Source organism: Staurois parvus, unplaced genomic scaffold (genome assembly GCF_062004578.1).
Source record: "Staurois parvus isolate SC_StPar_1 unplaced genomic scaffold, SC_StPar_1.0 ptg000750l, whole genome shotgun sequence".
Classification (NCBI taxonomy): Eukaryota; Metazoa; Chordata; class Amphibia; order Anura; family Ranidae; genus Staurois; species Staurois parvus.
This window is the reverse complement of record NW_028318546.1, coordinates 1,643,732-1,658,530: the sequence shown is the minus strand read 5'-3', so window position 1 is coordinate 1,658,530 and position 14,799 is coordinate 1,643,732. Positions and strand designations below refer to the sequence as shown.

The 14,799-nt window shown below is 36.6% G+C and overlaps 1 protein-coding gene across 2 annotated transcripts in view; it reads right to left on the bottom strand.

The window, feature by feature from the left end:
- The window catches only part of LOC149445018 (putative cation-transporting ATPase 13A5), a 133,702-nt gene that overhangs the window by 17,798 nt on the left and 101,105 nt on the right, over positions 1–14,799 (bottom strand). For both annotated transcript variants that reach the window (XM_089654310.1, XM_089654311.1), the window contains exons 20-25: positions 14,105–14,242; positions 12,521–12,600; positions 10,475–10,517; positions 5,093–5,202; positions 3,535–3,631; positions 49–121 (exon numbers count right to left, since the gene is read on the bottom strand). In XM_089654310.1, coding sequence (XP_089510436.1) covers positions 49–121; positions 3,535–3,631; positions 5,093–5,202; positions 10,475–10,517; positions 12,521–12,600; positions 14,105–14,242 — 541 coding nt within the window. The remainder of the gene's footprint in view (positions 1–48; positions 122–3,534; positions 3,632–5,092; positions 5,203–10,474; positions 10,518–12,520; positions 12,601–14,104; positions 14,243–14,799) is intronic.

The following is a 14,799-nucleotide window of genomic DNA, read 5'->3' as shown; positions in this document are numbered from 1 at the left end:
TAAATTGTTAGTCAACAATACCAGGATCTGTTAACAAATAAAACTTACTTGTTAGCATAACTGTGACAGAAATTGCTATGTCCTGCATCAGATAGTGGTAGTTTCCTAGTAAAGTGTTTTTCTGAGAAAAGAAAATGAAAAAAATGTATTTTGTCAGTTACCCTAATATAAACATGTTATAAACAATTCACTAGTAAAATATTTTACTGAAAAAAGAAAATGAAAAATGTATTTTGTCAGTTACCCTAATGTGCACATGTCATAAAGAAAGTTTTCAAGTAGTGTCATTTTAAACAGCCAAGATTGGGATATTTAAAGCAGGACAAATGGTTCTCTCTTTTTTTTAATGCATATATTCTGTTTTTTTGAAGGCAACATTTTTCAAAACTAGGTGCCCTTCCCAATAGACTTTCCAGCTGCTGTACAGGCTCAGTGCAAACCTTTTGGTTTCATCTTTGTGGCTGCACAGCTCAGAGGTCATAGGCTTTCCACTACTCCCTCTTAAGATGGCTGTAGATGGTATATTTTGTTCTGCTTGACAAACAAATTAAGCACAGGTTCCTCCATCTACACAAGCCAGGTGGATGGAGGAGTCATGAATGAAGAAAGAACAAACAGAGGGAGCCCTCTGAGGAAGAGGCAAGTCCTCGAAACGTGTCAGCCTATTGGATGTCTACATTCCCTACTGCAGACTGTTACTCAGCGCGGTGTTGATCCAGCTGTTCTTTTATGATGTGCCTTGACTTTATTGTTGTTTGTAAGTACAACACCTACTTTATTTCTTATTAAACATTTTTTATGGTAATGCAATAGGCCTGTGGACCCTCTGTTTGTTCTTTCCTCATTCAGTATATTTGGATTTCCCCGGTCTATTGAGGGCAGCAAGGTGTGCATGTTCCAGGACATTCTTAATGTGGTTATTGCCTGCATCGAGTCCATCCCCAAGCGCAGGAGCATTTGTGTTTGTTGGATGGAGGAATCATCTCTGCCAGGACACTGTATTCTGACAGCAGAGCTCTCCACTGTCAGAATACACTGATCAGTGATTGCAATCATTGGTCAACAAATGTTTTCTAGCTTCCAGCCATTCAACAGAGGACATTTTAACAATCAACACCTGTTAAACAGGGACGGCCACACACAGATTGAGATTTGGTCAGTCCCTGCTGAATTTGTCAAAATTCAATTAAATTATGGCCAGCTTGCTCTTACATTTGCAGGGACTATAACTGCACAGAACAATGTGACCCCCCCCCCCCCCACCCCCGGGCTCTCTCTTCTCATTTAATAGATAGCTGTATTTAGTAAAAAAAGGTTATAAAAGGAGTAGATAGGGATGATAATGGTGATGATAGAACCACCCTATCACATGCCTGGTTGCTGGCAAATCATCTCACCGTCTACTAATGCTGAGAAAGTTGATAAAATAAACTCTGAAAAATGAAATATGAATAACATACTGTATAGGTAAAGCAAAAATTAACACATATTCATGCATGTGCATCCATGTAATACTTTTACTTGCATTTACATACTATTTGCTTTTAAAAAAAAAACTTTTGTTCTGCTTTAGTTAACTTTACTATGTGGTGCTCTGTTTTAAAACAATACTTTTTCTACTGCCGTCCCATCTCAGTCCTGCAGATGCCAAGACACAAAGAGCATTGGATGCATGGCGCCAAAACTCACAAACTAGCACTCAGCTTCATTCCCTAGCCATGTGTGAAGTCTCAGTCTCTCTACCTCTCCCTCACTCTCTCTCTCTCTCCCTCCCTCTCATTAAATTTTTTATAATTTTTTTTCATACTAGAGCTATCTTTTTGTGGCATTTAATCACCACTGGGCTGTTTCTTTTTTGCTATATAAATGAAAAAAATATCAAAAATTTTGAAAAAAAATGTTTTTTATTCCTGTTATAAAATTTTGCAAATAAATAATTTTTCTTAATAAATTCAGGCCAAAATATATTTTTACTACATTTCTTTGGTAAAAATAATCCAAATGGTATATTATTTATTCTGTACGAACATGATTGTCAGGGCAGGGGCCGAGGAACGGACAGGCAGGCCTAACAATGTAACGCACTGGCTGACGACAACCACTACCCACAGACCGAAGTCCCTCAGGGCGCGGAGTCTAAGTCCCAGGCTGCCCTTCACCAGGGCCCCTGATGGTGGGGATGGACTTGACGCAGCCAGGAACCAGGTCGCGGCCCCCGAGACACCTCAGCTGCGGTAATGGCCGCCGCCAATGGCGTGTAGCTGGTGGAAGAGACAAAAGAGTAGTCAGACAAGCCGGGTCAACACCAACAGGACAAAACAGTACAGGACAGCAGACGAGAATCACAGGTCACGAGCCGGGTTCAGCAACAGAGGGTCAGATCAAGGGAGAATACAAAGAATAGTCAAGTCACAAGCCGAATCAGATACCAGGAGAGTCACGAGAGTCAGAACAGAGTAATAGCAACACAAAGACACAAGACACAAGTGCAAAGAGCATGTGCGGGCCACAGGCTTATATGTCATCAGCCACACCCCTCTGGGGGATGGACCACAGAGACCTGAAGGCATAAAAGGATTCCCATCATGCACAGCAGAATCCAAGATGGACGCCAGCACATGGAGTAACATAACCTCAGGGAAAAGGTAGGACCTTGACAATTATAGAGTCTAAGACTATGGTATGTATATACGATGGATAGCTTCAATAGGTTCAATTACTTACAGTATACATTCAGCTGGAAGAACTTCTGACCCTCTTGACCAACAATTTTTACTTTGTTCTGCCTATGCATTCTGGAATCCTATATTCAGCCAGAACTGCCCAGGTTTGTGATAGGTTCACATTACTGATATATGGACTGTTAGTACAATCCTAATTTGATATTCCCACTATGCTTTTCTTGACTGGCACTTAATTGTGTGGTCATTCAAGTCTGGTAAGAGGCAGTATTTTTTGAGGTGCTGGTGGATTCCCAAGGCCTTTTTTTTAAATTATTTGAATTTCTATTTGTCACGAGAGCCTTTATATTTTATTTTTTATTATTTTTTTTCCTGCACATCATTGAACATTATAATTTATAATTTTCATTTATTATTTCTTTTATGTCTATTTGTAGTTTTGTATTTGTAGCGCCATACTTTTTTTATTTGATAAGTTTTATGTATTTATACCTGTGATACTGTGCTGGCGCTTTTTTTTTTTTTAAGCATATATAGCGCGGAAGTGTTAAATTGTTAACAAGTTGGTAAATACCAGGGGCGGACTGACAACTCATGGGGCCCCCGGGCAATAGGGGATCATGGGGCCCCTGTGTCCTTGCGCACACTCAGAAAAGCCTATGAAAAAGGTACCATGGGCTGTCATGGGACCCCCTACTGTCCCCGGGCCCTTGGGCAGTGCCCGAGTTTCCAAATGGTCAGTCCGCCCAAATTTTGCTCATGGTTACTTATTATATTTTTATATCACTAGTTAATATTCCTTAGAAGCATGTGTTCATATTTCCACATGTTACAGAACATTTTAACATCTTACCCAAAACAGAAGCAGCATGCAGACGAGCTCAATCAAAGTGTACACAACAAGGTATTTAAACAGGCATATTGAAGTCACAAGTGTATTTCTTCCTTCCCTGTGTATTAGAGGCAAGAGATGAATGTTAATGAAAATAAATAAAGAAGGGTCCTGCAGCACACATGTGAACCAAGTCTTAGTGAGAGCACAGTCAGATCATATGGCCTCCCCATGCTGAATGAGCCCGATTTCAGATGCAGTAGGCTTTTGCCTTTTTTCTCACACCACAGGCTGTTAAACTTTATGACCTTATGGTCTTTTTACTATAGTAATGATGACTCATTATCTGCTATAATTATAGTAATCCATTATTCTAGTATAGGGGCAAAGTGTTAACTGCTTAAATAAAAGGATCACATTAGGTTTTAAGTCATATGAGAATCATACGACTGTATTCTGAGCAGCATACCAAAGAGCGGTAAGACTGACAGAACATGAAAACAGCAGAATTACCATGAGGTCAAATTTTTCTCATGAGAATAGACATGTTCTTTTTTCAGTCATCCCTGAAGCAAGTTTTCACATTGAAGAGATATTTTCTAAAATCATATTTGGCTAATACCGATGCCTATATTAGCTACAGTATGTAACTTTATGGATGCCTTATTGACACTTGGTATGTGTCACATGACATTGCTTTTTATTGATAAAACCTATTGTTTTAGCTTTTGGACAAACCAAGTACCACTGCTGTTGTAGTAAGCAGTCATTTTTTGCATCATGTTTTTTTAACCCTACCAACTGTCCTCAGCACAGTGTGTGGCACAAGTTTTGTTTACTGAACATATCACATGCTTATCCATTAACATCCAAGCAGTCAGACTGGCAATTTCATAGTTATAGGAGTTTCCGCACTTTGTTCTTCTTTAGCGAGTTCACTATGGAGACATTACCAATTTGTTTCCCAACACTGTTTTGCACATTACATCACATTAGTTCTGGGTAGTGTTCTTTATCTGTCAGGACTGAATTTAATACCATTACTGAATATGGGTTTTATCTCTTAAAAAATAATCCCAGCCAGTTGTTAAAAAAAAATCAATGAATACAATTATGTGTGTACATAAATATAGTAAAGTGCATTCTGCTACTCTTGTAATGTCCTGTACAACAGCACTCAGACTGGAAGAGGAAAGTGCATGTGTCGATGAGGAACATGTTGACAAGAGGAGACAGCAGAATGAAGATCTCATCAAGCTATGGGTACTCCTTCACTGTCTATTCACAGACTGTTGAAAGAAGGTGGCCTACCCAATGTATTTAGTTGCAGCAGAGAAAACTCAGGACTCCAAATTGTCTAGCACAGCTATGACAGAAATACATTTCTTTTTCCAGGTAAAACAGTTCCTATATACCTTTTCAACTGTGTATTTAGCTTTTCTCCAAGATCTCAGTTTTAAATCTATTTTTCCATTGTTTAAAGAACAGCCATGATAAACCCACAGTTTATAAATTAAGGAATTGCCAGAATTAACTTCATGTAGAAATATGAAAAATATGTTAGTGGTAAGCAGCTTACTTTAGCAGCTTTGGTACACATTCAATATTTGAGATATTTGATGTAAAAGGAGAGGCCACTGATGCTTCTAGATTTGACAAAGAGATTCCAGCATGAGCTATCTTTAAAGCCTGGAAAAAAGAAGGAAACAAAGTTTTACTTAGCTAGGGATACAGTGATATGCATTACAGTACTTTTAAAATGTTTGTGATATAAGATTGCCATATTTAAACTAGATCATTGTAGATCAGCATTTGTTTATGGGTTAATAGTTGTCTGCTTATATTAAAATTTAACTATATTTATAATGCCTTCTTCATTTCTACTGTAGAAAATATATAGTTCTATGATATCCCTGAAACAGGTCAATGGCAATAATGGTGGAATAGTATAAGTGGGTAAAAAGTGAGCGCTTTTCCAGTAAGCAGCTGTACACTCAAGGCAACCAACAGAGATCCTTAATCAAATCAAAAACAGATAGTGCAGCGCTAATAATGATAAAAAAAATATTATGTGGAGTAATCTAGATAGACAATAAATATTGACAAATACAGTAGTGTTCAACATAATAGCAGTGTGTTGAAAAAAGTGAATAAAGCTCAAAATCCTTCTAATAGCTTTTATTTCCATACACACAAATGCATTGGGAACACTACACATTCTATTCCAAATCAAAACATGAAGAAAACTATATCAAATTTGTGTTGTTCCTCTAAAAAAATTGAAGAAAAGTGAATATTAGACTGTTCAAAAAAAAGTGTTTGTATTCTTCTTTACAAACTCAAACATTCACTATATAAACTGAAAAATGTTTGAAGATTTTGCTTTCCTTTGAATCACTTAATTAATATTTAGTTGTATAAGCACTGTTTCTGAGAACTGCTGTACATCTGTGTTGCATGGAGTCAACCAATTTCTGGCACCTGTGAACAGGTATTCTAGCCCAGGATGATTGGACTACATTCCACAGTTCTTCTCTATTCCTTGGTTTTGCCTCAGAAACTGCATTTTTTTGTCACCCCACACGTTTTCTATTGGATTAAGATCCGGTGATTGGGCTGGCCACTCCATAACGTCAATCTTGTTGGTCTGGAACCAAGATTTTGCACGTTTACTGGTGTGTTTGGGGTCGTTGTCTTGTTGGAACACCCATTTCAAGGGCATTTCCTCTTCAGCATAAGGCAGCATGACCTCTTCAAGTATTCTGATGTATTCAAAATGATCCATGATCCCTGGTTTGCGATAAGTAGGCCCAACACCGTAGTATGAGAAACATCCCCATATCATGATGCTTGCGCAACCATGCTTCACTGTCTTCACAGTGTACTGTGGCTTGAATTCAGTGTTTGGGGGTCGTCTGACAAACTGTCTCCGGCCACTAGACCCAAAAAGAACAATCTTACTTTCATCAGTCCACAAAATGTTGCGCCATTTCTCTTTAGGTCAGTCAATATGCTCTTTGGCAAATTGTAACCTCTTCAGAACGTCTTTTTTTCAACAGTGGGACTTTGCGGGGGCTTCTTGCAGATAGTTTGGCTTCACATAGGTGTCTTCTAATTGTAACAGTACTCACAGGTAACTTTAGACCTTCTTTGATCATCCTGGAGCTGATTGTTGTCTGAGTCCTTGCCATTTTGGCTATTCTTCTATCCATTCAAATGGTAGTTTTTCGCTTTCTTCCACGTCTTTCAGGTTTTGGTTGCCATTTTAAAGCATTTGCGATCATTTTAGCTGAGCAGCCTATCATTTTCTGCACTTCTTTATATGTTTTCCCCTCTCCAATCAACTTTTTAATCAAGGTACGCTGTTCTTCTGAACAATCTGGAAAGACCCATTTTCCTCAGAATTTCAGAGAGAAATGCACTGTAACCAGCATGTACAACATTTGCTGCCTTCCTTCCTTAAATAAGGGCAATAATTGCCACCTATTTTTCAAATAATGAATGACCTCACTAATAGAACTCCACACTGCTATTATTTTGAACATGCCCCTTTTAATTAGTGATTCAATTACACAGAATCAGCAGCATGCATGTCATGACTGTTGGGTCTGTTGGATTTCTATTACTCTACTACACCTGCTAGTAAATTATTTGCCATGTAGAAATATAATTTCTACCAAAAACAGTGATTGATCAGGTTAGTGATGTCTGACTGCTATTATTTTGAACACAACTGTAGAAAATGGGATAAAAAACTGATGCATATAAAGAGGATAATATGCCAAAATAAGTGCAAATAATCATATGTGGGATGACAAATAATCATATGTAGGATAACAAATATATTCCAGTATTAAAAGTAGATAAAATAAAATAGATATAAATATGGGTAAATATCCACGTAAAATAAGCGCATTTAAAATATATCAGAATGGAATAACCGTCCCTAAAAGGAAATGGCCGCTGGAGCTCCACGATGCTCCGACGGCGTGACGTCACGGCGTGAGTAGGCTCCTCCTTACGCGTTACGTGCCACGCACATCATCAGAGGGAGAGACAATTGGCCATCCTGAGAGGGAGCTTGTTACATCCGCTGGCCCAGATGACTACCTGTTGACACCAGGATATAATATATAATGCACATTAATAGTGCACGTCCGGTGAGTGCGCATTTCTCATATTAATACAAGGCACAAGCACCGGTTTGAAGCTGTGGGGACTTTTTTCACAATTTTAGTCATCTCTGCGGATATTTGTTTATTTACCCATATTTATATCTATTTTATTGTATCTACTTTTAATACTGGAATATATTTGTTATCCTACATATGATTATTTGTCATCCCACATATGATTATTTGCACTTATTTTGGCATATTATCCTCTTTATATGCATCAGCTTTTTATCCCATTGTCTATTTGTCAATATTTATTGTCTATCTAGATTACTCACATAATATTTTTTTATCATTATTAGGGCTGCACTATCTGTTTTTAATAATGGTGGAATATTCAAAAATTATTTATTTTTTAAATAACAACCTATTTGTACTAAAACATTAAATAAAACCAATTCACAATCATAAATGAGTCTGTAGTTGGATACATAATACCATGCAACTTTAATATCCAAATAGATTTCTGTTCAAAATTGTGACCCAAACATATATTAATTCCTGTTCACGCTTCTCTGAACCAAACAGTAGTTCATGTCCATACATCTGAATGTAGCAACAATGAAGTGTTGTTAATGGGCTATATTTGAGCTATATATAATATAATCTATGCCTTCAGGAAAGAAAAAAAATTTTTTTTTTTTTGCAAAAGAAACTGTCTTTGACACCTTTGAAAGAACACACACAATGATCATCTGAACAACCACTAATCCCCAATTTATATATTCAATGCATATCATAAGGGTTTATCTGTCAAATGATGCTCCCACCAGATAAGATCAAAATAAGAACTCAGACAGCTAAAAACTTTAAATGTAACACTGTTATACAACATACATGTAGGTGACACCAGACCTTCCATGATATAAGATAACTTTCAAAAGGTATATAGGAAAGTCTCTACATTCCATGTTACTGTTATTGCATACTGTAACATAAGGGGTTATCTGCCAAATGATGTATATAATGTCTAAATATAGGCTCCTTTCTAGATTCTCAAACAGCTGTAAATGTGGCATTGCTGTACATCCATGTAACAATTCAGTAAACCTCTCATAAATCAAGATACTGTCCAGTTACCACATAGGGTAAGATAAAGATCAGACTTAAGTGAAGATCAGAACTGAAGTTCATCTTGAACATGAAATACCATCTCATAATCCATGTGACGGACCACCTGGCACCCCGCTTGAGTGCCTCCCTCAGAGAACTGCTTCCTTGCCACTGGGACACAGGACCAAGGTATTATAGCTGGGCATTGCATCCAAGGACTAGACGACACTAGCTTAGTTACAACTGGAATTCTAACTTCCTTTATTTAAAAGTCACACAGACTTTATACCACACAAGACCAGATAAGAGCTTGATCAAATGATCCTAAATAATGCAAACTTTAAACAGTAATATAATAATACAATCAGTACATTTGACAGTGATCTAATTAACAGCTAGCAGCTAACAGTAAGCTAATCAACAGCCAAGCACTCAGGCCTGCCAGGAGCCCACCTCATACAGTGAGGCAACAACAAAAAAGAATACACAAAATATATTACACATGCTGTCTTTCAGGTGCCTACCCTCCACCTGTGCAATCTGTCCACTAGAAAAGGCATCATAGGACAAAAATTATACAATGTTCCAGCAGTCTAAAAAAGTGGAATGAATTTATCTTCAAAGATTTTTTGAGGGTGATTGTTGATAAATATTTATATCCCAAGTGGAGGAGATTCTCCAACCCAGACTAGAGGAGAGCCCTATATTTCCTCTGACTATTACCCTGTCCAAGATTAATATTACACCTTTCCATCCACTGTAGAAAGAAAGCTTTATTGTCTTTATTTAGAGAATTAATCCAAGCCTCATTCTAAGTGTTTATCACGTTATTGTCCATCATTAGAGAATGATCTGCTGTCTCCATGGGATCAGAGGCTGAACTGAGCTCTTTTCCATGCTCTGACCTGAAGAAGCAAACAAAATCCCCGGTCTCCTCCATGGGCCATAATCAGTGGGTAGAAGGCTAGTCCCTTGTCCCCTTCAAAAGCCACTGTCCTGGTTTGGTCTGTCACAGTCCACACAAAGCAATGTATATTGGGGAATTTTCCATGCAAATCACAAGGCCTGTGAGATGTTAAGCTAATCTTGTACAATACCAGGACCACAGTATTGAACATATTGTCCTTGTAAAGGCAGATCTTGTGCAAGTAATATCTGTGTTTGTCATGCATATCCCACCATGAAAATGTAAACATTCTTACCTCTTCTAGGCTACAAGGTATATATTTATACAGTATCACATCTGGTGTAGAGAGATATTGGATCCAGGTAGTGACTAGATGGCCCACTAACCACTGTGAAGCAAATCCATTTTAAATGGTATACAAAGGGTGAGTATTTCTTTATACCTCTGTTTTTTAAATCTTTTTATATTATCTATAATCCATAAATTCTTTTGATGACCCTTTTCAATTGTATTTGTGAGGAATTGGCAGTTGGTTCCAAAAGGAATTCATACTGAAAATTGGTGTTCAGATCAGTGGTGAAAATACCATTTTGGAATTCCTTTCTTTGTTGTATAGTGACTGAGGAGGCACTGGGGACAGTATAGGACTTAATGCTAGTGAATCACATTGTTGAAGGAACAAACCAAAGGTTTAAATTGTTGATAAAAAATATTTAAATTATCTGTGACACTGAATTATTGGAATTTAACAGTATTATAACTGACTCGAGTTTAAAACATACAAAGTGATGCCACCTATACAACTTTGAACTTAACAGTGACTTACCCCACAATCATTTGCTCCATCTCCACACATGCCAACGTAATAACTGCAAAAAAAAAAGTAGCTAAATATATAGTAAGAAACAACTATTCGCATAGTACATTTCTACTAAAATGTTTATGTACGCATCAGAACATACATATTAATTGATGCAATATTGAGTCTGAAACCAGCAACTACTGTAAGTGATTAGTGAAAATCTCACCTTTCTGTTTCTTTATATGGGTTAATTATTCAGTTTAAACATTTTATGCCCTGCCTTTGATAATGAAACATACTGTAGAGAACATTGTGAGTCTATAAAATTCGAACAGGATATAATGTTCAGTATTGGATTTATTGATGTATGATATTTTTAATTGCCTTCATCCTATCAATTCCTTCTCGTATGTCAGGCCCTCACACAAGTCACAATTAAATATTTTATGGACATGTTAAACATCTGCAGTCATATTAGACCACTGTTTAACACTTGAAAATGTATGAATGTAAAGTTTTAATAAAGCAAATCTTGAACCAAAGTGCAAGGTCATTTATCCCATACTGTCCCATAGATGCAGAAAAAATAAACATGACCCAAAGTTAAAAATATACTTACCTTGTATCAATTTCCACAAAGAAGAAGGTAACATAACTATCCTTCCTGGAAATCCTCAGAATAATAAGTATTCCAAATCTCACGAGAAGATTTTACAGCGCAGTACAGAAGAATATTCTTATCCTCAGGATATTCTCAGGATTGTAATGTCACCCTCAGCAAGTGTCAGAAAGAATCTGGATGTACGTTATGGCCCATATTTTTTTCACAACGATGACAGACTTTGTCACACCTCTAAAAAGAAACCCACCATGGCTGTGCCTGAGCAGCTTTCATGTAGATTTGTAGGTAAGCAGTCGGGTTGCAGTAAAAACACAGATCAAATGTATGTTTTTACCATCTTGGCAGCCTGTGTGAACTTTACTAAAGTATACTTCCTATTTTTTTCCACAGGCTTTTCTCTTCTACAGTTGTAATGCAGCATTTTTGCATGGGGTGGGGTAGTACTGAAGTACTGAATACAATTAGATATCATAATCTGCTTCCCTATTTTTTCATGTTCCCTATTTCTTCAATGTTATTTGCTTCAGTACTTTTTATGTCCCCATCTTGAAGATGGGGACATAAAAAATACTGAAGCAAATAACATTTTCAGAATTAGAGGTCGATAATGTTGTTTCTCTGACATATAATATGTGCTGGCAGCATTAAAGTATATGTAAAGTCAACATTTTTTTTCTTTGTGGATAGAGTAGGGAAGACTTAAAAAGGCTGTCAGATTTTTTTCCTTTGCCATTCATGTCTCATTTCTGAAATTTCCCTTCACTTTCTGTCCTGTAGATAAACAGGAAGTGAGATATCTTTTCAAGGTGAGAGAAATCCCAACGTGGATGATTGTCACAGGAACAAGTGTCCCCACTGTATTATTTCCACATTCTGTTCTGGTGGCAACTCAAAATTTTGAATTAACCTCAGTTTATTTTCCTGTAACATAAGTAACTTAAACCATAAAAAAATCTCCCCAACTGGGACACAGACAGCAATAAAACCCTGAAAGAGGTTCTAATCCCCCATCACTCCATCCAAATCTAAAGAAAAATAACTTTTGCCTTTTGTTATATTCTAAAGATATGAAACTAATTGATAAATAAACTGAATAAATATGTAATAAACTTATCCCCCACGCTCACCATGTAATGGTTTTATATGTTGCCTCTAGTGAATGTTGTCTTATTGTATACCAAAAGAACTCTGCTCTCATGTTAATAAATGTGAAAAGTGAGAGAAACAAAAGGTCAGAGTGTAACATCACCAATGAAATTTTTGTTTTATGAATACACACAGTATAGCACAACAGTAGACCTTTCTACTCCATATGAAAAAAGTAAAGAAAAGAATCAGTGTTACACTTGGATGTCCTGGAACATCTCAGAATCTACTGTAAGAATACAAATCTTTGATGTATTAAGACAGAGGTGTAGGTTTTGATAATGAGAAGAAAAAAAATGTACTTAATCTTTTGTAAATCTTCAATAATGCTTGTTTTTTGATTAGGTGTCATTCTACCAAAAATAGTAGCATTAAGTAGAATCTAGAAAAAAAGTAAAAATACATTTTACTTGCATGTCTTTGACAACAAACAGCCAATCTAAAATCTGGGGCATAAAGGTATTGTGTAGGCATACTATATTACATACTGCTAGCAGACATAAAGCCTCTAACAAAGATAATATGCAAAGCAAAATATTATGTTGATCCAGACCATATTTAGCATTCACTCTGCCCTAGAAAAACATGAATGATGTGTTCTTTTGCTTATCACCCATTCTAAAGATGAACTAGTATGCTGGTTGGAAAGCAATAATGATAAAAGAACGGGCACACTAATTAAAGGTAGCTATTGCTATCGGTGAAAAAAGAAGCTTGACCCCCTTTAAATTAAATAATTGTACATATTTAAAATTGTTTTAGTACAAGCCTCCCTGTATATCAGCACTCAGACTGGGGGAGGCACAGCCACCATAAGGAGTCTATAAGTTTCTAATAGCAGTACACATGTGCTGAAATTGAACATGTTGGCAGGAGAGCAGAATACAGTCAGCAGAAGGATGACTTTATCAGTATGCTGCTGTTTCTTCACTGTCCAGTGAGCAATCTGGAGGTATTTGTGTGTCATGGTGTAGTTCTGTAGTAGTGCTGGGGGGTACATTACATTGACAATTAAAGAAGGGACTTCACCACTGACCATTAATGTATTGTGACACCCACCAATTATAATTGTAAGGAGGCACATCTCCCCTGATCACAGTTGTAATCACAGTTGCAAGGGAAAATTCAATTGACTAGGAATTACCGTTGGCCTGAAATACCCTGCGCCCATAGTTGACTCAACGTAAAAATTAAATTGCTATTCATGAGTGCCATTGATAAATCACACACATATACATGTATATGCACTCACACTGATTAATCAAATAAAGCAAACTGCAAAGGTTATGGAGCAAAGCACCATTTTCAGTGCTCTCATTGACACAGTAAAATATAACACAAACATAGTGTTTGACAAATGAGTATTGATTTGTTTAGATCAACATAATCTCTCTACCATGGATATCATAGGTTGCTTAGTGAACATCAGGAAATTGTGTATAACTACCCCTTTTGATATCTGTTTTCTGAGTCCTTATATAAGAGAGTGGTGGGGAAGTTTTTTAGTTTAGATAACAATATACTAAAAAAGCATCTCAAACCTTGAAATCTTGAAATAACTCAGTGCAGCTTCTGATAAACATAAGATGCCCATCATCATATAGCTAAGACTATAGTAGAATTTGTGGACAGTTGGGCTGTGCATGGGGCATGACGAAGAACTTTCGAGACACATTTTCATGTTAAAGAAACTACTGCCTTTTAGAGTGCAAAAAAAAGACACACTTACCATGGATGGATTATTACCAAACATCATATTGTTTGTGTACTGTATGTCTATAGCTAGTTCTATAGCTACAAGATGCTTTTAAAACTGGACCAATGACATCCTATCAACATCTCAAATAGACTGAACTCACACCAATTGTTTATCCTTAAATACTTACATCTGGTACCAAACTTGGGAAGTGTTGCTTCATAATTTCATATGTTTTTCCACTCATAGCGTAATGATACTTCCAGGCACTAACATTGAATCCCCAAATGCTCTCATTGGTAGTGGTTACAAGGTACTTTGCTGTATTCTAAAAAGAGAAAATGTTCTTGTTGTGTTGTAAAGAAATGTCTGCAGTTTCTCAACTCCAGTACCCAAGACCCTCTAATATACACTGTTTCCCACATTTACTGTATAATTGGAGAACAATTCATGAAAACTGTAAAGAATTACATTAACTAGTTCTTACAGCAAACATATTCTCCTATGTATGTATTTTCATAATGCAAACAACCCTAAAAATGAATGAAATGTGTAAATGAAAAGTTATTATTTAATGCAGTAATATATAGCAATCAATCATCCACCATCTTTTCTTGGTTTAACTTTTGCAGACTGAATTCTGGTATGGCAATATAGCTTACCTTGCTTAGGAAGTAGTGAGTAAGAAGAAGTATTTTTTCATGAATAAGATGAAAAGTGTCTTATAGCATTATGCACAGGGTTATATTTTATTAGGAATACAAGATACACAAAGCCTAGTTAAATTTTTTAAAAATCAGCACAAAGGACACAACTTACAATTAATGAGAAGTGTCCTTTGTTCTGGTGCCTGCTGTTCTCGCTGAAATCTTTAGTCCTCTGCCA